The 26435-nt window shown below is 37.0% G+C and overlaps 2 protein-coding genes across 3 annotated transcripts in view; one reads left to right on the top strand and one right to left on the bottom strand.

Moving 5' to 3' along the window:
* tmem63c (transmembrane protein 63C) overlaps positions 1 to 9512 on the top strand; it is a gene marked incomplete at its 3' end in the record, with an annotated part of 31923 nt that extends 22411 nt beyond the window's left edge. Inside the window, exons 13-23 of the mRNA XM_079458626.1 lie at positions 1327 to 1449; positions 2673 to 2826; positions 2974 to 3080; positions 4668 to 4754; positions 4964 to 5029; positions 5144 to 5306; positions 6711 to 6816; positions 7369 to 7536; positions 8352 to 8467; positions 9018 to 9092; positions 9288 to 9512. Of these exons, the coding sequence (XP_079314752.1) occupies positions 1327 to 1449; positions 2673 to 2826; positions 2974 to 3080; positions 4668 to 4754; positions 4964 to 5029; positions 5144 to 5306; positions 6711 to 6816; positions 7369 to 7536; positions 8352 to 8467; positions 9018 to 9092; positions 9288 to 9512 (1390 nt within the window). The remainder of the gene's footprint in view (positions 1 to 1326; positions 1450 to 2672; positions 2827 to 2973; positions 3081 to 4667; positions 4755 to 4963; positions 5030 to 5143; positions 5307 to 6710; positions 6817 to 7368; positions 7537 to 8351; positions 8468 to 9017; positions 9093 to 9287) is intronic.
* Positions 9513 to 21155: 11643 nt separating this feature from the next.
* Positions 21156 to 25614, bottom strand: ngb (neuroglobin). 2 transcript variants are annotated; one of them, XM_079458145.1, is made up of 5 exons: positions 25451 to 25614; positions 24971 to 25216; positions 24073 to 24181; positions 23307 to 23426; positions 21156 to 23161 (listed from the first exon to the last, which is right to left on the bottom strand). In XM_079458145.1, exons 2-5 carry the CDS (start codon positions 25066 to 25068, stop codon positions 23009 to 23011), a joined length of 480 nt encoding a protein of 159 aa, XP_079314271.1. In that variant the 5' UTR covers positions 25069 to 25216; positions 25451 to 25614; the 3' UTR covers positions 21156 to 23008. The 2 variants fall into 2 exon arrangements, with proteins under 2 accessions (XP_079314271.1, XP_079314272.1); XM_079458146.1 differs by having other exon boundaries at positions 24971 to 25209; positions 25451 to 25590.
* Between the last annotated feature and the right edge of the window lie 821 nt (positions 25615 to 26435).

The following is a 26435-nucleotide window of genomic DNA, read 5'->3' as shown; positions in this document are numbered from 1 at the left end:
ATGTCTTCATGCCTTAAAATGACTTCAATTGAACTCTACACCCTAACCTTATTTAGTACACACGGATTCATGAGTGTGTGGCGAAGCATATTAAAAACACCATATACTGTACATATAACACATAACTATTCATTAACAAAAGAGAAAGTTCAAAACTATATGTCATGCTGTATATGCCATATGCAAATTATAATGAAAAATGAACATAACATTATTAGTAAAGTTATTGGGTGAATTTGATCATGCTATATATCAACATTTATTATCTCCATTCATGGCTGTTAGTCTCTCAGTACAGCCACAGAAAAAACTGTATGTCACTTATTTGAAGCCAAAGCTGATTGTTTGTTTAGCTGTTTTGAAAGGCGAATTGATACAAATTGATTTATATTTCAGCTATTTGATGAAAATTTTGCTTACAAAAACAAACTTTTACTAATGTGTAATTATGTTCACAATGTAGCACAAAAGACATGTGAAGTGAAGCCCTTCCATCAAAATGTCTGATATGTAAATCTGATATTTGATTGAAATTTCAACTTTAATATTTGGCCTTTGTGATGCGAATTAATATACAGTATATAGCTACAGGGTAATCAGGTGTTTGCCTGTTTTAGGATTTAGGACTAGTCCTAGACTAAAATGAAAGTTTGAGGTGTTTTACCTGAAAATAAAATGCCCTGTAGTTGCCATTGTTTTGTCTTTCAATTAAATTGTATTTATATAGCGCTTTTCACATAGTTGCAAAGCAGCTTTACATTCATCATTATAAAAATGTATGCCTGGTTTCACCAGACGGCTTAGCTTAAGCCAGGACTATGCCTTATTTTAATTTAGATATGTATGACGCTTTTATAAAAATGCCTTAGAAGAATACATTACTGTTGTGCGTCTTGAGACAGAACAAGGGCACTGATATATTTAAAGATATTTCTGGGCAAGTTATATTGAGTTAAAACAGGTCACACTTCGCATTTTAGTCTGGGACTTGCCTTAGGCCTTGACTGTGAAACCGGGCCTTAACAAAAATAAAACAATGGGGAAAAATTCAAGAGAATATACGGTATTAACATACATAGTATTATGGCAAGTGTTTCTCAAGATGCACTCCGGTAATGTTTTTATTTAAGGCATTTTAATAAACGCAACTTGAATATACTAATTTTACTCCTGGCTTAAGATAAACCGGGCCTATATTGTGTATTTTAGAAGACGTAAAATACTGCATTGATTATTCAGCATCAGTGCCAGAACCATCCACTGTATAATGTAGCTCATGACAAGTTGTATTGACATGACTTGAAAACCTCTTTTCAACTTCTGTAGGATTGTAAAAGATTATTGCAGAGGTCATTGCCGGCACAGACCCCAGCAGTCCAGCATCACGACAGTAGTGCGTTCCCATCAGTGGGGCGTTTCTTACGCTCCTGCCCCAAGTGACATCATTTGGTAAGCTATAAATTTGTAACAAATAGTGCACCGCTAAAAATATGCTTTTATTAATACACATGCTATAGTATTGTACATTGCAGCTGCAATTTTAAAACATTTTCTTTAAATGTGTGGCCTACGTTGATCGCGGCTCCATTGAAGACAATGGTTCTAAGATCAACTTAAGGTTACGATGCTTTTGGGAAATGCAGCCCAGACCTTTCGTTTATTATTCATTTTAACTTTTTATTTTGATACCAATTCAAAATAAACGGTAACTTTGAATGGTACATTACTGACACTAAGCAGTTTGCAAACAGACAAACGTTCAGATTTTATAAATATTTAAAACACGTAAACTTCCTGTTAAATCATAAACCTAAACACCCCAATTTTCTGAATATTTCTGAATGTTTCATTTCTCCATCGGACACCCACCTGCCCCAGAGAAGGCTGGCCAGAATATTCTTTAGAGCTCATTTTAATGTATCGACATAACTGTGGCACCCCGCTGTGAACCATTTCCCGATAGATTTGCAGTCTGTGCATTGTTTTGTTACTCTTCCAAAATGTCTTTGTTCGTTCCGGTATAGTTATGCTGACATTTATCTGCAAAAGTCGCACACATTTTTCATGACACGCTTTGTTCCAGTCTATTACACTTGGATTGGAGAGATGAAATTGGATTAATTAAGTCTCAATCCGAGTGTCTGCCTAGACAGCCACAGTGCAAGCCATTATATCTCTTACATAATATGTGTTGAGAATCATATATTGAGTGAGTGTTAGTGTGTGTGGGTGTTTGTGTGGGGGGGACAGTGTCAGCCTGTCTTTCTGCTTGACTGGACTGTGTGTGTGTGTTGTCTGAATTCTTTTTATGGGCATAAGCTCTAATGTTGTACCATGTTTGCTTCTTATTAAAAACATTTATTGAAGTGTGAATGTTTTCCAGTTTAGCGTAGCCTGTGAGCTTGATGTTTTGTAGAACTCGGCGTTCCTACATTTATAGAGTAAACGCTTTAGGAAAATTATACAGTGGAAACCGTTGCTTTCGAAAAGACATTTGTTTGCATTTTGCACGCCTTTATTGTGCTTTTCAAACCCTTTTTTCCAGCACAGACCTATTTGTCTAACAGTAGCTAGAGTAAGCATCCTGCTTATTCTTGGAGAGAACGGTCATGTGATGTGCTTGAACTGTAGTCAAGACCTTGTCATGTTGATTGTTGGATGTGTCTGTCCAGGGAAAATCTGTCAGTGTGCGGTTCGCGCTGGTGGCTCCGCTGCGTCCTGCTCAACATTGCGCTCTTCCTCTTGCTCTTCTTTCTCACAACCCCGGCTATCATTGTAAACACCATGGACAAGTTCAACGTCACTCGGCCAGTTGAAAGCCTTAGGGTCAGTGACCATCAAAGCACTTTTACAGCCGTACGGTTGCATTACGCCACATTAGAACATTAAATAAAACCCAAAGTGCTTTTTTAGTGTTGTTTTTCGGATGTTGGATGTTTAGAATTTGATCTTTTACTGTCTTCTACTGTCTAGAACCCGGTCATTACCCAGTTCTTCCCCACCCTGCTCCTGTGGGCCTTTTCCATTCTTCTGCCCTTCCTAGTGTACTATTCATCATTCTTTGAACACCACTGGACCAGGTATGATACTTTTCAAGTTGATTAATGTGAGGTGAACTAGATAGTCTTTAAGTGATAGTTCACCTGGAAATGAAAATTCTGTCATCATTTGCTCATCCTCCTGTCAATTCAAACCTGTATGACTTTTTTCCCCGCAAAACACAATATACGATATTTTAAAGAAAGTTGGTAACCGGACAGCATTGCCACCCGTTCGCTTCTATTGCATGGACACAAAATGAATGCAAGTGAATTGGTGCCAGTTAACTTAATTCTTCATAATATCTTCTTTTGTGTTCTACGGAAGGAAGAAAGTCATGTGGGTTTGAAATGACATCACCGTAAATGAGGACAGACTTTTGATGTTTTTACTACAGATGGTTTTGGGTGAACTATCACTTTAAGACGGACCCTCAGTTTGGTACACATGAAATAAATAAAATAAAAACTGAATGAAAAAGATATCAGTTTCGCATTTCAATTCAATCAAATGCATCTATTAGAGCTGTTATTGTGGAAACATGTCGATTGATAGCACATGTATTGCTAAACAGATCCATTTGATAAGCGTTGTTTCAATCCATCCAAATGCTAATTCATGTCAATTCTATTCATGTCAATATAGATTCTATTTACTGAAATATAATACATTTAACTTTGAATCCGCCTGAATTATGACAAATGTAAACAGGTGACATTTTCAATTTCTTGTTATATTGGGTTTACGTCTTCGAAACCCATCAGAAATAGTCATCAGAAAAACTATGTTTATTTACTCGGTTGTAATTACTCCTAGCAAACATGTATCATTGTCCCAAACACCAAGGGGATTAAGTTTGTGGTTTGGGTAGTCTCTACTGCAGTTTATATGTATTGCATAGACATGCTCATATCAACAAAACATATTGCATAACAGCAGAACAACCCCCAACTCAGTCTCCCACCCACCCATGCACGTTAACACGGCGTCCCTCATTCTTTGCGCTCTCTGCCTTCCTCTCCGGTCTTGTTGTCATAGTGATCATAACAAGGGAATAATCGTATGCACACTGGCGGAGTCATATTATATAGATCTGGAATCTTCTGTATTTAACATTACGCGATCAATTTCAAAGTGCCCTTATTAACTTGATTCATACATATTCCTCGTTTCAGTGAATAATTCACTTATACATGGTATTGAATTAGCAAAATAGAATACATTGCCTTCAGTAGCAGCCATCCTGATCTGTTAATTATAAAATATAGGTCAATTTCATATAAAATATGTCATTTCGATTTAAAGAAGCTAAAGGTGTAACACTTTGGACTGAAGGACGATTACTTGGTCAATTGCAAAACGGATAATAACAAAAAAGTATTATATTACAAACAAAATAAGGGGTGACACAGTATGGTGCTAATAACTGCCAAGAATACTTTGTTGGAATATAATTTTCCGAAAGATGCTTCTGGTGTCCATAATCCTGTAGTTACAGCATACTTTTGTCGTTTATCAAGTCCCAGTCACATCAGTAATAAAGACATTATAAAAATGTAATAGTCTGCAAACCTTACATTGACATGCGGGGGAAAACAACCGGGTAAATCTACTCGTGTCTCTTTCAGGTCCAGTGAGAATCAGGTCACCATGCACAAATGCTTTTTCCTACTCGTCTTCATGGTCATCATTCTACCATCACTGGGTCTGTCCAGGTAAATATCTTTACAATCTGATTGCAATGAAGTTTGTTAGTTTAGCATCACTTAGTTTGATATATTGCATTGAATACAATGCCATTTTAAGTTTATATCTGAGACATTTTAATCAGAATGTCCAAATACTTTTTAGAGCTACTGTATATATATATATATCTGTATATTATAGATATATGTATATCTATAACGCGCATATCTCTCTCCAGCTTGAATTTGTTCTTCAGGTGGCTTTTTGACATCCACTTCCTCGATCAAACAGATGTGAAGTTTCAGTAAGTGTATGCTCCTCCTTAAATCTCAGCTAGTTTGATTCGATTTATTTACAGCGAAAGATATTGCCACAGGTAAGTTGTTGAGTGACCAGCTGCTTTATTTTCACCCCTGAGGTGTGTGTTTCTACCTGACAATGGGGCGTTCTTTGTGAACTACGTGATCACATCCAGTCTGATAGGAACGGCTATGGAGCTGCTGCGTATTCCTGCACTGCTGGTGTATTCTCTTCGCCTCTGTTTTGCCAAATCTAAAGCTGAACGCATTCATGTTAAAAGAGTAAGTGATTCTGTACAGTACCCTTCCTTTTTAAATTTATATAATAATTTACGAAGGTCTAAAAGTTGTCATTGAGACACGGACAGAGGACCCAGGTGCAGACAGCGGGTAAGGGGTTTTAACAGACTCAAATATATAAATGACAAACAAAAGACCCACGAGGGGGTAACATAACAAAACAATGGTAGGCCTATAACATAGCAGAGTGACAGAACCACAGACTAAACTACACTTGACAAGACTAAACATTGACATTGACATTGGGTACAAATAACTGGACTAAACCACACTGGACTGGACTGGACTGCACTCAAACAGGAACTCACCACATGAAACAAAATGAAACAAGACAGAAGACACAAGGGCATTAAGTAAGGGACCAAATCAAGAGGGGAACAGGTGTAGGGCATGAATCCAAAACGAGGAGACGAGAGGGCGGGAACAGAGACGAGACTGGAGAGAGCGTATGGCAATCCAAAAACACAATAATTGCATCTCTCCACACTAAACATAAGGTTCTGTCATGATCCTGCCACTAAACCAAGAGAAACATGACATGATGCGGCAGAATCATGACAAAAGTGAGGGACCAGATGTGTCTCTTTTGTATTGTTCTAATGAAATAGATTATTTCTAATTAATCCTTTTTAGATTAAATATTATTATAAAGTATTTTTATTGGTCTTATTTTTACATTGGGACGTGGTCTAATAAACTTGTTAGGCACTATATGTAAACCTTATACAGTATTTGTGTATGTTGTGCAATCTTAACAATAGTATTCATCCAGCGAGCTCTTAACTAATATTGGCTTAGGCTATGTTCCCGTTTGACTTCTTTTTTTAAGCTGTTTTATATTATAATCCTATGGAGTAAACCGTGTTTCAATAAAGTCCTGAGTGCTTTTTTTTAACGCCAGCGTCGGCATCTTTTTCTGCAGCTCATAACGTCGAAAACTTTTCTAAAGAAACGCCCTCCTTCGAGCAACTTTTTCACAGCTTACCAATAACAAGCGAGTAGTGAGACCCATAACTACATGCGAGGAGGTTATTGGTCGACCAGGATCAAGCTCGGGAAAACTAAATAAACGGCAGTTGGAGTTAAATTTTCACTTTAAATAACTTTTGATTGCATTTCTAGCAAGAAATTAGTATTGTTTCCTTTGAAATATGTGATTGGTTATTTCAAGGACGCTCTCTGTTGAAAATTCAAATAGACTTCCTTTATGCTGCCTATGAAGCTTGTCTGAATCTGTTTCTCGGAGCAGCCTTCATGCACAAACGCTGCCTCCCTTTTTTATTGTCAATTTTTTACTTGTCCAAAAAGAAGTCAAATGTAAACACAGCCTAACAGTTTCGTCCAAATGAACCATTCAGTTACCTGTTTCTTATCTCTCACCCTCAGAGTCAAGCTTATGAGTTTCAGTTTGGTCTTGAGTATGCCTGGACCATGTGCATATTTTCAGTCAGTATGACCTACAGCATCACCTGCCCCATCATTGTACCTTTTGGTGAGTCTGTAACTCTTGTTTCACCCCAATGTCTCTTCTTTCCTAATTTGCACTCAAATCCATTTTTCTGTCATCTGCACTGCACAATTTGTCTTGTTCTCCATTTCCTCTGATCCATTTTCCCACAGCTCTCCTTGCATGTTCTTGTACCTCGTTCTCGTCCTCAGTCAGTGCGTGGGCGTCTGAACCGTATCTCCAACAGCATCTCAGTATCGCGGCGTGACATGGCCGCTAGGTGCGAACCCGCTGTAGTCTTCCAGACGCTCCGGCCCGTCTAGCCGAGATCCAGACGCCCACTCCACGCCTGTTCTGTCACCAATACACACCATGACTGTTTATTTACTATACGCTGTCATCCCTATCATGATTTTCACTTACAGTAGTTCTGAGTTTATTTGGCAACGCTGTTGGCTAAAGTTAAATATAAATATTATACCTGTGCAGCAGTTTGGATTGGAAAACCTTATGCCTCTGATCTGAACCCAACTGAAAGCACTTGGAAAAATAACTAATTTACAAAGCTCATTGAGTTTTTTTACTGCTCATTTTCAGGCCTGCTGTATCTTGTTCTGAAGCATATGGTAGATCGGTATAATATCTACTATGCATATATACCCACAAGGCTCAGCCAGAGGATCCACTCGGCAGCTATCAGTCAAGTGGTGATAGCGCCTATTCTTTGCATGGTCTGGCTACTCTTCTTCTCTGTGCTCAGACTGGGTAGGTAACCACTCACTCTGAACTTGTCTGGGATGTCTTTGGTGTCTAGGATTGGGGAATTTGCTGATAAATCAGATTTTTTTGTGTCTGAATTTATGTCCAGTATCAATTTAATTTAAGCTTTTTTCACAATACTGTTACTTTAGACAAAAATAATACAAGAATAGTATGCATATTTAAAGCTTTAAATAATACTAATAACACAAATGATACTAATTATAGTATTGCTTCATTAATGAGTAAACCTGTTATTAAAGAAAGTAGGAAATATCAGATTCAGATTTTTACTATAAAGTATACAGAAGTCATTTAAAACTATTGTGTTTTTTTCCATTTCCTGAAAGAATTTGAACATTCAACGATATGCTATATAAATGAAGTTTATAAAAAAATGTTGCAAAAGTAAATCATACATGCAACACCAAAATGTTTATAACCGTTTTTACCAAAAGAAAAGTAGGTCTGATGTTTCTAATGTCTTGAATATTCCTAAAACATGCAATATGTGAAAAATCATCAAATCCAAAGCTAAATATAAACACAAACTGGTGAGAAATATTTTGCAGGCGCATGGGTAAACTATCCTAGAGCACCTTGTTGGTAACAAGCATATGGCAAGAGTAAGACATTACAATGCATGGATTCAAGACCTTAAGTCTTGTCTAACGCAGTGTGCTTAGTTTTCAGACTAAATCGAAGAGCTATCAGACCCATACCAAAACCATGTTTATGTCTGAAGGCCGAGATCATATCGAAACTCCAAATATGTCATACTATTAGCATTTATATAATCTTGTTCTTTATCTCTTGTGCAGGTCCGCTGCAGCCCATCACTCTTTTTACTTTCATAACTCTTATATCCTGTATTGCCTTCTCCTGTTTTGGCATGTGTCTGAAAAAACTACGACCTGGCAGATCAACAAGCTATCAGGTCAGCTGTGGAAATCTTCATGTTGACATTTTTGTGTGTGTGTGTTGGTTTTAAGTCACAGCTAAAGTTGCAGGTCAAATTGTAGTAGTAATTAATACATCTCATTAAAAGTCTGTACTCCATACCATTATAACCAAAAATATAAATTGCAATAAAATGCAATTCAAAATGTAAGTCTATTTTTAAGATCTTTAAGATTATTTTGCATTGTGACATTTTGCATATAAAGTCATGATTTTGTTGAAATATATAGGCCACTGTAAGGGCAAATAAACAAGTGTTATACATTTACTAGATTTGACGATTTCAAATGTTTCTGTTCCAAAACATTCACTATTCAGGAAACCCATGTGAAACATTTATCATTAAAATTTAAATTGTCCTTAAAATGTTTTGACAAATTATACATACCCTGCTAATATGATAAAGAAATCAAATTGAGATCCTTCTATATATGACTGTTTGTCGGATCTGAGAATATTCTGATTGAGCGATGGTTTGTAACCATTTTCAAGCAGTCAAACTTGTTTGCGCTCCTGTTTGGTTTCAGATGTCTGATCAGACAACAGAAGGATGCTTCGGCAGTGCGGAGAGAAGCACCGTTTCCAGCACAACCACAGCTAATGTACTGTGTCTCTCTCATTTCATTCATTGCACAAATATTTCGGGTCCTTCTTATAAAATGAATTCATCTCTCTCCTCTTCCACGCACCTTGTTAAAGGCACTTCACGTGTAGCATGTTACATAAACAAAACAAGCTGCTCATGAGATAATGACACTCTTGCTGTCCACCTACTCACCTCTTCATCTTTCCCACAGCTTTTTATAGCCTCCGTCCTGCTGGAGCCAGAGCTGGGTCTGACTCCCATGCCATCCCCTGCCCACCAGAGCTACGGCACCATGGTGAACAGTCAGAGTTCGGTGCGCGATGCCGAAGGGAGGGAGGAAAAAGATCTGGAGGAAACTTTGGAGACTGAACTCAAGTATGACCCAAATCCCAGCTCCCCCAGCCCTCTCATGGACAGCCTTGTGGCTTTCCAGTGACCGACCTCGCCAAGCCCCAAAGCTCGAGCCCCATGCCTGATCTTAGCTGGTGGCTGATAAAGAGGGACTATGCTGCAATTTTTGTTCCTCGACAACCACCACGTACGAGACTTATTATGGTCAGCCAAGCAAACTGCTTCAAAGGCGGATGGCGAATTTACCAACATGCTGGTTTAAGTAGGACTTTGATGAGCTTTTAGATTTAATGTGGGACGTTCAAAGAATTCAAACAGTACCGCAGCCTCCGTCTGAAGTGGATAAAAGCAAAGGTCTGTTTAAAAAAGAGACCAGTCCACTTTCTTTGTTTGGACTATGCTTTCTACTTGTTCAATTTTCTCTTGTGCTTTCCTTTTCTCGGTAATCAGATTAATGGGTGTTTGGCAGCACGGTCGACTGAAGCTTAGAATACCATATTTTGAAAGATGTACTTTTTTATGAGCTCCTAAGTGAAGCACTGGTCCAGATATTCAAATCTGATTTGCTTATTGCTCCTTTTCGCTGTTGAAGTTTGTGCTTATTATTGTCTACTTATTCAATATTTGTATTTTAGCAGTGCTATGTAATTGTGCGACATTATGGTTGGAGGGCGGTGTTTTTTGTTTTGTTTACTATTAATAGATAATTGTTATGGTTATTTACATCCTCAACCGGTTCCGTATAGATCAATCACTCTCCTGGTTATTCTTCATTTCGCTGTACATGCTGCTGTCATTTGGCACTACAGTTTCAAAGTTAATGTGGAAATCTTTGCATCATTTGGTTGAGGACATTTATCTTTTCCTTTAAAATTCCACATTGAATATTCTTGGAAAACGTAAGTTTAATTTGACAGACATGAGATGCTGAATAAGTGCAGAAAAAACAAAGTGCTTATCTTGTGCTTAAATATCCAATGTATTAAAGGAATGTTTTGGGTTAAAAAGTAAAGTCTAAGGATATCTGTGTAATTTCAACTGAGCCCTTATTTGTTAAACGAACAGAAGTTCCAAATTGTTTTAAATGAGCAATGTATGACTTAATATAGATTTTTACATTAAATTGGACATTTCTATCTATAAAATTGATAAGGGGACTACTGATGTGAATTTCTCCATTGAATTTTCTCCACGTAAATAGTGCTTTTAAATCAATTTACATACACAAAGTTTGAATACAGCTTGGCACATGTAGATGCTTAGACACATACAGTATAGCCCGAAGTTAACTTCTGGTCTGTGTTTGGTCATAAGATTACAATTTACTACATATTTAATTTATATTTTATTGTATATTAATTGAATTAAATTAAATAAAAACTACACAACAGTTATTGATTCTTTGCGAAGGAGTACCGTTTGTTTATGTTGTTATGTTGTTGCCAATGAAATCGCCTGTAAGCGTCAGAACGTCCTGAACGTTGAATTTTGCTAACACATTACGTTCATGTTTTGTTGCTGTATTTCTAAAACAACTTCAAGTCTTAACAAACTATGGGATAAGATGAAATTATAATATATTTATACATATTTGAAGAGTTTATTTGCAAAAACAGATCAAATGAAAATCATGTTTTTTCATGTATCATTTATTTTGTTTAACTGTGTTAGTTAGATGTTTTTTATTATTACTTAATCGAAACAACCAAACTGCAGTTTGATTATTTATATACTTGGAATGCACAATAAAAAGCCTGATTATTGAAAATCATTTTTGCAAATGAACTCGTAATTTATCAACATTTATTGAATCCAAAACATTCCTTTAATTATTATCACCTTTATTCAAAAGTGCTTTAGGTAACAAACTGAAAGTGGCACATGAAGGCAGTTAATCCTGCTGTAAAAGTTTTATTCCATCCCTGACTCTCCTACTGCATGTTGTCTACAAGCCTTCCTCTGTCACACGTTCGAACCTGCCTGCAGCTCTCTTTAGATTTGTCAAGTGTTGCCATTGCTTCTGTAACACTCAAATTTTCTTAGTAAATTTTGTACTGTTCGTCTCTTGCTGCTAGTGGTTGTAGGACCGGAGGGGAAGGTGTGGGTGGAGGGTTTTCTTGCCAATATGAATGTAAATGAGTTGTGGTTTGTATCGTGCTCTCTTGCTGTGCCTTGAAAAAGCAGATCTTATGAAAAGAAGAAACAAAGTTCCGTCTGACAATCCAGCATGACCTGCGATATACTGCATGAACTTAAAGCGCGAGACAAAACGAAAAGTGAATTCCACAATGAATCGATGAGGTGAGATATGCTGTATGTGTGGTATATTCTGTCCTCATGACAAGACACGGAGCCAGAAACATACTCTACGCAAGTACTTGAGTACAAATGCATCTGCCTACGCAAGCTATATGCCAAGTATATCTCAAGGAGTGGTACAGGGGACATAGACGAACAATCTTTCAATGTAAATTGACATGTTTACGCCCATTTAGTAATCGTCACTATACATTTGCAGTGTGTTGGCTAAGTATTTGCATCTGCAATTTACCTACTTCCATAAAAACTTCACAATTAAATTGACATATGGATATCGATCTAGCAAATACACACTAACATATGCAAATAGCCTACACTGTAAGTCGCTTTGGATAAAAGCGTCTGCCAAATGACTAAATGTAAATGTTCACTCATGTCATTGTCTCTCAAAGGCAGTGGTCTTGTGAGATACTTCAGATATTTAATTTGGTTTGTTCTTAAATGCAGACTGTTGATGTGCACGAACGTTTTGGTTCTTCTGTGGAACGGCTGTGCCTCTGTACACTTCAGCGAAACAGCTCTTTATTACGAGTATGAAATGGAATTAAAACTTTAAATTGTCCAGACGTGTCTTATTCCATGCATGGCTATTACTAACACTTATTGGGGTTTGTTCAACACAGTCTCACAGGAATTTGTACGTACACTGTAAAACGTTGCTGTAATTTTGCAGCAGTTTTGCCAGTAAGTTACTGTAGATTTAATAACAACTTAATATTTTCCAATTAGTACGATTTTTTATTTGAGTTCAACTTTACTTTAATCAGAATTAAAACACTTGAGCAAGAAGAGACTGTAGCTTTCTAGCAAAAATATTTTAAACTTAATAAATGACGATACATTTACATAACAAAAAAGAAACCTAAGATATTTAGTCTTGTTAAATGAAAGAAAACATGGGTAAGTTTATGTTTAAAACTAATATGTAAATTAAATCTACAGTAAGTTACTGGCAAACCTGCTGCAAAACTAGTTTTACAGTAGTTTACAGGGTGACTAAATTGTATGATCCTACTTGTACATTTGAATGCGATTAGCTTTAGCACCTGCGCCAGTGACGATACTGTAGGTTTAGGGAAGGGGCTTCGGTATTGCTTTTTTCAAATAATTGTACGTTTCACATCACACAAATTAACCATCCTGTAAAATATGTATGAAATTCCATGTGATTTGTTGAACTTTGTGTTACAGATATGAATGATACCTGGAATCATGCATGATACATGTTACTACATTTTCAAAGTGATCAGAATTTTCATTCTCACATCATAGTATAACAGGCAAAGAAAATCAACTCATATTTGAGAAGGTCATGGGAAAATTGAATATCCAGCCAGATCTCACGGGAATTCGTAACAATTTTAGGCGATGGTTAATAATTATGAATTGATACAATGTGAATTTTGTTATAAAAAAATACAAGAAAAACGCCATACTGAAACCCCTCCTCTGACCCCACCCCAAAACCTTACATCACTGGCGCGAAAGCAAATTGTACAAATGAGATTGAACAACTTCATACGAATTAGTCACCACGAAAATTGCTGTGAGATTGTGGTGGAATATCACAAAAAACTGGGGGGGGTCTCTTTTTGACCACTAAGAAACAACCACGAACACCATAGCAACCACATAACAATGCCCTATAAACCACTCAGACCACTTAAATAACCTTGTAGCAATGCCCTGACAACCATCGACTTCAAACAAACATCGTGGTTGTGGAAAAAATCTTTCTGTGATGGAGGGTCTGATAAAAAATTCCATTTCTGTTTTTCAAATTCACTCTCAGAAACCGAAACATAACCCCTGAATTAAATCTCCTGCAGTGCCAGAGGACAAGCTGTGGTCCTCACTTGGCAACTACCAATTATGTTTTCCGGCACACAAGATGTTATTACTATTTGAGTTTTAGTGTTTTAAAAGAATGCAGCACAACAGCGGCACTGAAATAAAATAATCCGAAAGATATTCACTCTGAAGGTCTGCTTCACCGAGCTTCAACACAGTCTGTAACATTCCAGATTTCTTCCTCTATAAATATATGTTCCTCATGATTTATTTAAGATCACAACACTAAAGAATGACAACCGAGTTGGAACACTATGAAAGTTTCCAGTTCAATGTGGGGAGTTCAATGAATTACGTGATAATGAGAAAACATATGCCTTGTCCTATACCAACAGATTCCTGTGAAATATAATAAAAGGTAAAACAAATATGATTTAATTGATTTGACTCTTTGTAAATGTACATCTACAAGATGCCTTTGGGTAGCCTAGTGGTTTTTGCCTCAGCTATCTCCTTTCTTTTGCAGGCCTGGCTGGAGCTCTATGTGTCTAAACATTTTACCAGAAGAATCAACCAGGAAACAGGCTAGTTCTTTGTATCCTGTCGGTCTATATGCATAGGATGTGCTCATGTGAGGACACTAAACCAACCATATTTTCATGTCTACATTTAAAGAAAAGCAGAACTAATTTTAAATGTCATGTATTTTTCAATGTTGAAATAAAATACTATCTGTCTAATTATATAACTATTTATATTAAATAAAACTCATGTTCATATCAGTTTATCATATGTATTTGTATAATAATTGTATAAAATATTCAATTTATTGAATTTAGTTGTATGTTAATTTAATTAAATAAGAAATGTGTCCTGTAGTTTTGTCGCAGTTAAAGAAACCGTATGGACATCTAGCAGTTGAGCTTGGCATCACAGTTTAAATTCAAAATATTGGAGAGGCAAGTTTAGCCAAGTGACATTTCTATTCAGTGTCTTTTGCTTGTTATCAGACATAATCTACAGGCATTCTATTATTTGCAAATGTGCACCGGAAGTTAAGGGCAGTCCACGAAGGCGCGTATGCGCAATATCCATTGTGTATGTTCTTGCTTCGAAACCGTCTATAATTGTTGTTTTAAAGTCCAATGGACCTTTATCACATTTCCTGTGTCCAGTAAGCGAATGACTGTTTCTCAATATGCATTTTTCAGTGGTCTTGTATCCTTGTTCTCCCTCTACGTCACCAATAACCTCTATACGCACACTAAACCCACACTATCTTGAATTTCACTTCCGAGCCGCATTCAGGGCTAAGTATTTCCCATCATGCATCACATTGCCACAAGTGAGGGTATTTGAACGCAGCCCAATACCCCAGCTGGTCATGTGCTGCTTTAAATACGTCCTTAGCATGTGCTGGTTTAAACTGGTCATGTGCTGGTTTAAACACGTGCTTAGCTGGTCCTGAGTTGGTTTAACCTGGTGAGGAACCAGCACATGACCAGGTTAAATCAGCACAAACCAGCATATGCTGTTTTTTTTCAACAGGGAAGTTAAAATCAATGGCTGAATCTGCAGCACCCGGCTGCTTTAAAGCAGATCATCAACCTCTTTTTCTCAGTTTTAGTCTGAATAATTTGGTCCCAAATTTCTATACATTTCCACTGCATTATTGCTTACTGCTCCCTGAACTCTATGTAAGCTGCTTTGGATAAAAGCGTCTGCTAAATGACTAAAAGTAAATGACAAAAGCTACACAAAACAACACCTGTAATTCCCAAAAATGTTTTTTATTACACTTTTAAGAAATAATGTATATAGTATGTCACAGTTTATTCTATTTTGCTATCCCCACTTACACAATGAACTACACTGTCCTGCAAAAACTAAAAAAAATTATGAAAAATGATTTTAATATTTCTTGGTTTGACTGTAAAAAAAGGTACAAGGGTCTGTATTATGAATACTAATAGTTCATATATTTGTATATTTAATTTTGATGTTTATTGCAAAATGTATGCTCTGCACTATTACAATATAAGCAACTTATTTTACTGAACATTTCTTGAAGGAGAAATATAGAAATATATTTAGCGAAATCTAGCGGTGAGGCTACGAATTGCAAGCAACGGCTCACTCCACCCCTCCTTTATGAAGCACTATGGCGGAACAATGTCGTCACGTGATCGCTTCTTTTCCGGATAGAGATAACGTATTTAAGAAACAGATTCTGTTCGTCCCTTTAGGGATACTGTAGAAACAACATGGTGAATTCCACGTTTGGGGACCCGCAGTGTATTTAGAAAGAAATAGCTCATTCTTAAGTAATATTTTTTTTTTGTGTAATGTCTTTAGGCACCTCTGAAGATGTACTTATGTATATTACATTGCATTTTTGTCTATAGATCCCCCAAAAAAAACTACACACTGGACCTTTACAAATGTGTAATAAAAAATGTAAGGTGTTGTTTTGTAGCCTTGTGTAGCTTTTCTGAGACAGGTACAAGAGTTCAAACCCACAGATTAAAATGTGTCCACTATAGACATATAGAAACACAACTGACCTTTGCCAAGATTTCATGGGATTAAGTTTGCTTGTGTAAATGTTAAATCAGGGTGGGAATTCCCTGATGGTTGTAGTGATTAATACGTTGGAGCAGTCAAATGTGGCTGAGTATATGCCAGAGCTCACCTCTCTAATGACAGGCTGTGAAGAGCAGTGAGCATGCATACTTAACACTGCTGTTGAGGCTGGCCCTGCATTCAGTCAACCTTATTATTTGTGAGAGAGAAATATTGTCTGTTGGTGTCACTGTTAGATTGAAATCATGAGATGGCTCATATGAATATAAGAAATAAAATAATAATTCATATAAAAAGCTGTAAAGCTATAAAGCTGGTTTTACACTATAGACCACATCAGAACACATAAACAATGCAGAAGAACTTTCTGTTTCAGTTTTTACCACTGAACATGCGCTTGAACAAAACACAAACAACAGATAAGGTATACCTAGAGTCGTAAAATTAATTGATTTGTCACATTTCTCCAAAGAAATGTATTTGCTGTTTTGTAACCTTAGAATGAGCTATTTCTATCTTGATCTTAAATGGACAAACTGCTCTATGAAAGCATTTTTTTAATAAATTGGCTCCTTCGCCAAAGAATCGAAAATGTGATGACATGTTTGTCCAATGTCAGCCACCATAGTGCTTCGGAAGGGAGGGGTGGAGTGAGCCTATGGTTGCAATTCGCAACCTCACCGCTATATGCCGCTTAAATCTCCACATTACTCCTTTAAGAAATGAAACCAAAAACAACCCCTACATATTCTCAACATATTTTCATTTTCGTTAGTTTATTTTTTTATTAATTAATATTAAGAAATTATTTTTACAAGATGAGTAGTTTGTTTTGTGAGTGTTGAAACTGCCTCACTCATTTGAGCGTTGGAGAAAGCAATCTTTCATATGAGCACACACCAGCCTCAAATGTTAGTGTCAACACAAGAGAGAGAAAAAAGAAAACCTGCTTGACATTTTCCTCCTGTCTCCTAAGCAACCCTCCTGAGCAGGCAGTCTTCAGAAGGTGAAAACCCCTGGGAACAGAACAAGCTGCCATATGCTTGGAATAGAACTGCTGCTGCGTATCCTCTTAACTTCAACCTGTGCTTGTCTTGTATGTTTGTACAACAAACCCATTCTTAAAGTTGGTATGGGTTAGAATCTATCCCAATTAATGCTAAAGTGTATCGACTTGGACCTCAAGGAAAGTCAAAGCCATTTCTTTAGTCTTATATTTCCGACCATGGCCTCAAATTGGTCTCACGATATGAAAATAGTTATGTGAATTGTAATACATAATGTCTTATTAGAAGAGGGAACATTAACACCAGAGGCTGACATGCACAGTAAAGTACCACAAACAGTGGTTCCTTGTGGATGGTGAAAAGAACAACATGGCTGCTGCTGCTTCTGTACAGTAAGTACTAATGGCTTTTAATATATCAACTTGCGTCTTTCGAAACTTTCACAGAATGTTGATCTCAAGCTTACTTTCCAAAATGAAAGTTTTGTTTGGTGAAGCGACTGTATAAGATTAAACACTTATATCATATGTACCTATTTTAAGACATTTTAAAGTGGCCATGTGGGTAAAATCAATGAATTAATAAATGTTGCTTATATCAGTCTATGTGGTGTTTTAATATGCTTCACAGCAAACCATGTGTATATATTTTAGAGAATATTTTCTCTATAAGTGAAGTTCAACAAAGAAAGTTTAAAAAATGCGTTTTGCATAACGTCATAACCCTTTAACCAATCACGTCAACTCTGCATGCATTAGCAGTTAAAACAGACTCCTAGCTCTCAGTTTTACTTTCGGTTTCAGTAGTAGCAGCGTCTGGATCTGCCCAGTGCTGTATCTAAGTATGTCCAAGATGCTATTAATGAGTGGAGGTGTGGCTAATTTGCATATTTATGAACCTCCAATATACTAAATAAGGTAAGAGTTACATTCGTTACATCACTTTTTTTAATCTTCAAGATGAGTTTTAAAGGACCAGCGTGTAGTTTTTTGGAGAACAGAAATGGAATAAAATATTACTGTGGACCAGGGGCGGATCAAGGTGGTCAGGCCCCCCGTTAGATGGCTTTCAGGTGCCTTTCACGCTTATAGTTTAGTTCGGGACAGGTACGGTTTGGATGAAAAGTCGCTGATGTATAGGCTGTTATACAAACTCAGGCTACCGAACCCTGCGCATGCGCTTTGGCATATCACAATCTCAATAAAACACACGTACAGTAAGAGATGATAGCGTTGGTACCTTGGATTTGAGCAAGAGTGAGCCTGCATTGTTTTGCATATTGCGAGTGGAATCAGAGCGGCAAATGAATGCAAATACAATGTTTCCAGACTTTTTAATTTAGTCCTGATATTTAGTCTATTTGCAAGCAGCAGAAAGCTCTGTAAGCCAACATACAGTAAGTCCAAGTGCTGTTCACTCTGCGCATAATAGCATAATGTGAATAAAAACACAATATATTCAGTGTTCTGTTTACTATCATGTGTCATACACGTTCGTGATGACGTAAGATGAATCCAAACGCACCAGGTTTTCATAGAATCAAGCTGAGACACCAAACCAACGCCGCGAGGGGCGTCGAGAACAATCACACACATCTAAATTCATGGTTGTGTAGCAACGGCAAACACCAGGAGAGCGCAAGCTCCAGATTTATACAAGTTACCTTATACGTGAAATATGAACGGCCCCTAAAAAGGCCTCGGTGGATCTTTACTGAGACACAAACCACAGTGCATTACATAAAGTGTGTATAAAACAAAGCCATAATTAAAAACCAACCAGTATAGTTACGAATACTGCAGGGGTTCTCAGCTCCGTCCCACGAGATCCATTTTTCTACCGAGCTTAGCCCCAACCCTGATGAAATACCTGAACAATTATTAAAAGTCTTCAAAAATAGACACCTTCAACTTTTTCGAAAAATTTCAGGACAAACAACTCTTTCATCGTTCTCCTAAATATCTCGTTCCACGCAAGAAATAAAGTGAGCAAATATTGACGGAATTAAATTGTTTTATATTTTTGACCTGCCAATGAAATACGTTGAAATCAGCCTGGAATTGGAACGAATATAGATTTGTTATTCTGAAGTCAGAAAAGCTACTAAATTGTGATGGATACATTTGAACTGAAAGTAGTCAATGCAAAGTCACTTTAACGTTCTTTCTATACTTTCTCAGTCGGAAAATACAAACACAACACTCCACACACTCTTTCTCACACTGCTTCTCGTGGTTGTCATGGCAATTTCCAATGCACTGCTTCCAAAACACATAGCAGACATTTCTAAAAATAAGGATCTCAAGTCTGTTGTTTTTATTTTTGTGCTCTTTTATCGAGTCCCCCCTCTCTCTCTCTTGTATTGTCTCTCCATTACATACTTTATTTAGATTTAAGGGACGGATATAACAGCGCACGCTTTTTGGGCGTTCTGCCCTGTGGCATTGTTGAGATTTGTATAAATTTGGTGTCATATGAATTCAAAATAGAAATCATTCAAATGCCATTAAAGACCAGTGATGGATAGACACCACGAAATATGTGAAGGCTTTGCTTTGTGTCTTAAATACAGCAAGGCAGATTGTCTCTAGACTTGAAAGTCAGCCTTCAAGACATTTACAATAATGCAATGTAATTGCATTCAGTAATGGCTCATCTGATCCAGAAACTCGGCTCTCGCTTCTGGAGTTTTGTCCCAATATCTCATACAGTGTCACATCAGAAAAACAGAGACAGAGTACAAGGTTGTAAACAATATTTCTTTTGTAACCTTCTTATTGTTGGAATCAAGAAATAAAAAAAGACATTGAACAAATGCTATTATTTTGTCCTTTAAGCCAGTGTGCTAGTGTTATATAAGATGAATTCTCAGGAAACAATATTTGATAGATTGAACTCTGTGTAGGGTGTACTGCAAAATACATTTTAGAATTCTACCTATACGTTTGCTATACATTCAAATTAAAATGTACTGTCATTATGTATTTCTTTTTAAATCCTTAAGTCCCAATATTGTATAAGTGTGTTAACCTGTGCTTCAAAAAATTCCATAATTTGAATTTAGAAGATATTAGCATTACAAACGTACGGTGTAGCTTCTGCCAATAACAATTTTTTAAGACATCATTCTGAACTTCAGTTTCTCATAAAACGAAACCAGATGCTCTCTAAAATCTGTAACATGTGTGCTGTTATATCCGTCCCTTAAATCTAAATAAAGTATGTAATGGAGAGACAATACAAGAGAGAGAGAGGGGGGACTCGATAAAAGAGCACAAAAATAAAAACAACAGACTTGAGATCCTTATTTTTAGAAATATAATAAAGGTGGTAAAGCTTCTTTAGACTTAGCTTATTTATATTCTCTACAATATATGATGGCTATATAGGGGATAGGGAATGATTCAGGGAGTGTAAATTTCCTTTCCATTGTGAGAAAATAAGTCTGATTTTGCTTCAGTGTCATGTGAGCTGCTGCAGCAGACACTCATAGTGTTTTTATGATAAACTTTGATGCTCCTAATCTGAATCTTTACAGGATTTCACAGACAGCGTCACATTTGCTGTATGATCTAAAAAGAATTTAGCATTTTAAATCACTTTGAAGGAGATCCAAAATCACTGTTAGCCAACATAAACTACAAGCTCAATATACATTACTGTTATCGCTATTTTTACTTTAGTAACAGTTTCATAATTAAAATCTGTTAGTATTATTTTACTGTCTGTGACAAGCTGTCAAATGCAGCTTTGCTGGTCTGCAGTGCTGGCTGACTATTGGTTATTTTAAAAAGAGGAGGAGCTACTCAATAAAAAATTACAATAACATCACAAATAACTCTGCATGTGTCAAGACACTTTACTGGGTCAACTTCAGTGTTGTGACAATTTTTTGTAATGGTTTGACATTGAATTTAGGCACTTTTCTCACCACTTGGAACCCAAAACCGTATTATATTAACGCATTTTCATTTATTTTGAAGAACTTTTCATAAGCAAAAACAGTGATCATTGAATTCTGTCAGAGGCAGGTTTGTAAGATATTCTTTATTTATGTCATGTTTAATAAATAACTTTCACGCACATATGTTGACAAATAAAGCCTTCAGTTATCCTGATGCTTTCTGGATTGGAGACTGGCTGAAGAAACAAAATATACCTTGTGACATATCACTTTTTTGGTTACTGAGGAATCAGGTAATAACATCGCTGTTCAGTAGCAGCTGCTTCAGTGAGGTAGACATTGAGACACTTTAGTATAGAATATCAAGAGGAAAATCACAGGGGCAAACACTGCACAATAAACAATTCTTCAGTGGTCAATAAACAGAGATTATCACAAACAACCCCTTCCATCCTTCTATAAAGACTGACATTTTAGAGATTATTGGAAAGCCATCAGGAGGTACATTTTCAGCAAGGGCAGTCTTTGAGAGATAAAAATGTATATTTCACACAAATAAAATACAGTATCATAGTTCACCGTCAAGCAATACATAAAATGATCAATCCACATACACCTAAATATACAGAAAATGTTTTATACCTTAAGTAGGTACTTTCATATACAGTAACACATCATGTGTAACATACCAAAAGATTACATATCAAGGTGTGACACACAGTTACCTCTATGCATTTTGAGATACTTGGCCAGAACCTTTCCAATATAGAAATATTTCTGATACAAAGAGGACCACGTTTCTACAAAGACATTGAATTTTTTTAATGATAGCAGCAAAACAGTTCTCATCGCTTTAAACACTTTTCTATAGCTCATAATCGTGACAAATATATCTCTGGATATACCGTTCTTAAATAACATTACGCCACTTTTTTAAAAAATATTATTCAGAATGATTGCTAACAAAACATCAAAAAGGTGATTAAATAAAAAAGTCATTATCCTTAGCTCTTGTCCACCTAAGCGGATCAGTTGACATAAAAATGTACTATCTACAATTCCAAAGTGAATAGATCATCTAGCTAAAATAATATACTGTAACAGTCACTTTAGGTCCACACAAGAGCAGTTAATATTAACAGTCTACACAAGTCTGTTGTTAGTACGTTTTTGAGTATGTGAGTGCTTCGAGTATGATCTCATACAATGGAAATGTAAACTTATGAGATGGCACACGCTGATAAATTAACAGTCTTTAGCTATTTTGGATGTAACAGTTCTCGTCATTTCATCTCGTCAAAATCTACTTTCATCGCCAGAAATCCCGATCATGGTGTCAAAATAAATTTCATGATCAAATTATCCAATGGAGCAATAACTTATTATGGCTAGTGATATTTTATCTTTCAGTCAAAGGGATCTTAAGCGACCCTTGAATTTATCATAAGAACCATGCAGATGTGCTTTACTGACCCCTACTCTGAGTGTACTAGAAAATGAATCTTGTTTAATATCGGTTTGAAATAAAATTCAATTTCTTTTAAAGACCGTTTCTAGATTCCAAGAGGCGTCCGAAACTATTTAAGATGACCAAGCCTGTATGTGCATAGTCAAACCTCTGAACAGGAAACATCAATACATCTACACAGTCATTTAAGATATTTTAAGGAACTACATTTAGTCATGACTATATGTACAAGGCAAATTTTGCTCCAACCAGTTTCAACCATAAACTACGTCCTGGATTTATCAACGTCGTATAGGCGTTGTTATCTCTGACATCTCCTACATTCTCAGACTACAGTTAGAGCAAGCTACCAAACTCGGCAGCCAACGCAACTCGGCTGAAGAGATTTTCCCTGTAATAAATCAAGCCCCTTCACTCTTTCAAAAGATTTTTTGTAACTGTACATCTGCAATCGTTTGTTACATACTGTATGGTATCTCTTCAGTGTGAATCTCACATCTACCGCCTTTTCAGTTGGTCTTGTGTTCTCCATTTTTGGCCCAGCCTATGGTCATAGCGGACACAACGAAGCTGTACATATTGAGCCAGGCCTGGCGCAGAGGTGCCGTGTATGCCGGACCCAGACTGCACTGAAGCATATACAGCAGAGACTCTCCAACCACCTGATTAAAGAATCAAATCAATCAAACTCGCTGCCTCGTGAATCCATCGCCAGTCTCTCTGTCACTTTGACATTTGAGCGTCAAGGCTGTAATCTGTCATCTATATCATTTGTCACCAGAGACACTGAGATTGCTGTGTACTTACAGCAAAGGATTGGGTCTTTACCCCAACTGCCTGATGCTGTCTGCCTAGGTTTAACAGGAAGTCCTCCAAAGTATGTAGGTCATCAAGATGGCTCACAGCTGCATCAATAACCAACATGACCTGCATAGACACACAAATTATCTTGGTTAAACCAAAGCCATGTTCCTTCGGCTAAAAGATCCAAGTGGCTCAAAGCATTTTAAAATCAAACCATCTTTATTAGGAGTGGAACAGTGGAAACTTTCACATGATATAACTGCGCAATGAACATATAACTGGGACAATCCCCGGGGAGCAAGCTGGCTCATGTCCTACTTCTGGCAATGTTTGGATCAGGGCTAGATTCAAATGTGCTCCTGAAGGTCCACCCACCGGCAGAATTTACTTACAACACCATATAACACTCGTGTGTCTATATTTCCAAGTCAACATGAAGACTTGTAATAGCCCATAGAGGTTTGTATTTGGAGTAGATTTCAGTCCCTGGTCTAGCATGAAAACATATTCTTCTGATCACATGAAATCATTATGTTTATTAAATTGCAAAGGAATCAGGCCCGGTACTTGGCTGGCTCAACTTGGGAAATCACATATTTTGGTTTGGCAGATATCTATGCATAGTTCATTGCATGCTATTTTTATACTTTTTTTTACATTTAATTGTCAGCTGGATATTTTTGTAGGGGCCCAAGAATAATCTGAGGTGGCAATGTACCCCCCATCCCCCCCAGACCCAGTCCTTAAAAGTAATACTTTTGAGGCTTACCTTGGTGACATGATCAAGGAACTCTGGGCTGGACAGGCATTCAGGTGCAACACCACAGTTTGTGTTGTAGCTGAAGAGCGCAAGTAGTTCTGGGTCCAGCTCAAAAAGCCTATCAAAGAAATTTCGCAGATCAATCAACGCTACATAGCATTTCATTGACTTAGACATATTTACCAACAGTTGCTTTTCCTGCATATCCTTGAGCGCTCTGTCAATGCTACATATATTAAATCACTTTTACTTATTTAAAAGACAGAAGTTGATATCCTTTATGGCGAGTTTGAAGAGAAACATTCAGAAAAGTGATACTTAGTAGCATCTTTCCAATGAGAAGGCTGGATTCAGATGAAAATGATCTTGCAGCTCCTTGTCGCCAAGCAACAAGTCAAGCCTCTTACTGAGCTGCGGCTTGAGCAACAGACAGTGGGAGACTGAAGGAGGACTGTTGTGAAATTTGAAATAAACCCTGGTTCGCGTGTTCATTGTTTACCTGTAGTGCACCAGTGCCGGCAATGCCAAGGTCACAGGCTAGATTCCAAGGGAAGACGTGAATTGATCCTCAAGGTCATTGAATGCACAGAAATAGCATCTTCTAAATGCACAGATAATTTGCTTTACCTTCTTATTTTCAATAATTATTATATTATACTATAATCTGGTAAACATTAACAACCATGCTTCAGTTTGATGTATGTGTTTTTTCTGTTTTTATAATCTGTTTCATGTATGTGAAATAAGAAATATTTTCAAATTTTATTAACCGAGATACATATACAGTGGCCCTAGATGGAACACGCAGCAACTTTCTTAATAAACATGTCAACTAATTTGCACAGAATCATCCCCGTCTGCAACAGAGTTTTGTCTATGCCAGGATGCGGCATGATGGATACGTTACCTCGTAAACATAACAATTCCATGTGGCACCTTGTTCTTTCCCAGGCTCTCCCAACTGTCCCGGATCAGCCCCTTCTCTTTCTCAGAGAGTTTTTCCATTGTGACCCTCAGGAATGCAACGTTCTCCTGTCGACTTTCAGTGATGTGGCATAAAATTGTGTGTACGTCAATTCAAAGCAGGACCTCCTGAATTCCCATTTCCAGACTTCCAGTGAGTTTTGGTCTTCACGTTTGACCCACCTGTGAACTGACAGTATATACAAAGATCAGTCGGCAATGTCAAATAAGACACTGAACTTAAGGTTCTATCAAATACATTTGACAAATCAGTACACATTTACAAAACTCTCAGTTGTGATCCATTTGCTGTGCACATACAGGTTTTCCCATATCCACCACAAGCACCAAGAATAGAAGAAATCCTGACTTAATCCAGACTTCATGCTCACAATAAACAGTCTAAAGTGTTGAGCTGACATACCGTTCCTTCAGTGTTCTAGAGGTGACCTTCTTCTCTCAGTGGCTTCGTCTCTCTCTGGCATTAGGATGTATGTTTGTTCACTGCGAATATGTATATTTCAAGCCTGCTATCCTTGTATTTGCTCTCTCTCTCTCTTTCTCTCTGTTTTCTTCTTTGCTCCCCCCGCTTTCTCTCTCACGCATAAAAGCACTCACTCAGTCACTCACTCACTTTCTCTGTATCTCTCCCTCTATCCTCTCCCCTCTCTGCTGGATGTAACCTCATAAATGCTGCTTGATGTGTTTACAAATTGAAATGTGTATGAAACATTTTGAAATGACAGATGATTGTCAGAATCTTGTCTTTTTTCTTATTTAATCACACTCTAATAGTCTTGAATGCTCTTATCCCGTTGAAATTCCTGCGCTTATTTGGAAGGTAAACAAAGACGAAAGGGAACGTTTTTCCGTTCTCCTAGTAGTGGCACATGTTATGATCCATAGCTCCTCCTACAGGTGACAGTCTGGCCTTCAACAGAATAATAGCTAAAGACCTTGGGAGGGCATTGTTAATAGAAACATTATATAACATTTTTGGCATTAATTCACTGTAAATGAAATGCTTGACACCGTGTATGAAAGGGACGTTTTACTGAGCTCACTGACATTAGAAGACTTTCATAGAAAACTAAATGTTTTTACAATCTGAGTCCATTATATGTATATATAAAAAAACATTTTATATATCAAAACAAACTTTGTATTTTGTATCTTAACATGTTGATTTTAGAAAAAGTTGTAGTGTTTTAGATTTCAAGAATCCAAATACCAGTACGGACAAATCTATGATATTGGATTACAACATCATAAACTAGTTGTAAACTAAATGAGGTGAATAAATGATTTGAAGAGATTGCAATATTGCAATATTGAAGTGCTTACTATCATAATCATAGCTAAAAATGCTTTAACATTGTAACTTTGTGTTCTCGATAATTTTACAACCC

The sequence above is a fragment of the Barbatula barbatula genome (genome assembly GCF_947034865.1).
Source record: "Barbatula barbatula genome assembly, chromosome: 6".
Taxonomy (NCBI): domain Eukaryota; kingdom Metazoa; phylum Chordata; class Actinopteri; order Cypriniformes; family Nemacheilidae; genus Barbatula; species Barbatula barbatula.
Note: the sequence above shows the minus strand (reverse complement) of the source record. Positions and strands in the feature narration are given on the sequence as shown.

Coding starts and splice junctions, on each gene's coding strand:
- ngb (XM_079458145.1), bottom strand. CDS start 25,068: ATGGAAAAACTCTCTGAGAAAGAGAAGGGGCTGATCCGGGACAGTTGG. Junction 24,182..24,970: donor GGAATTGTTATGTTTACGAG/GTAACGTATCCA, acceptor TTTCTTTGATAG/GCTTTTTGAGCTGGACCCAG. Junction 23,162..23,306: donor TAAAGACCCAATCCTTTGCT/GTAAGTACACAG, acceptor TTCTTTAATCAG/GTGGTTGGAGAGTCTCTGCT.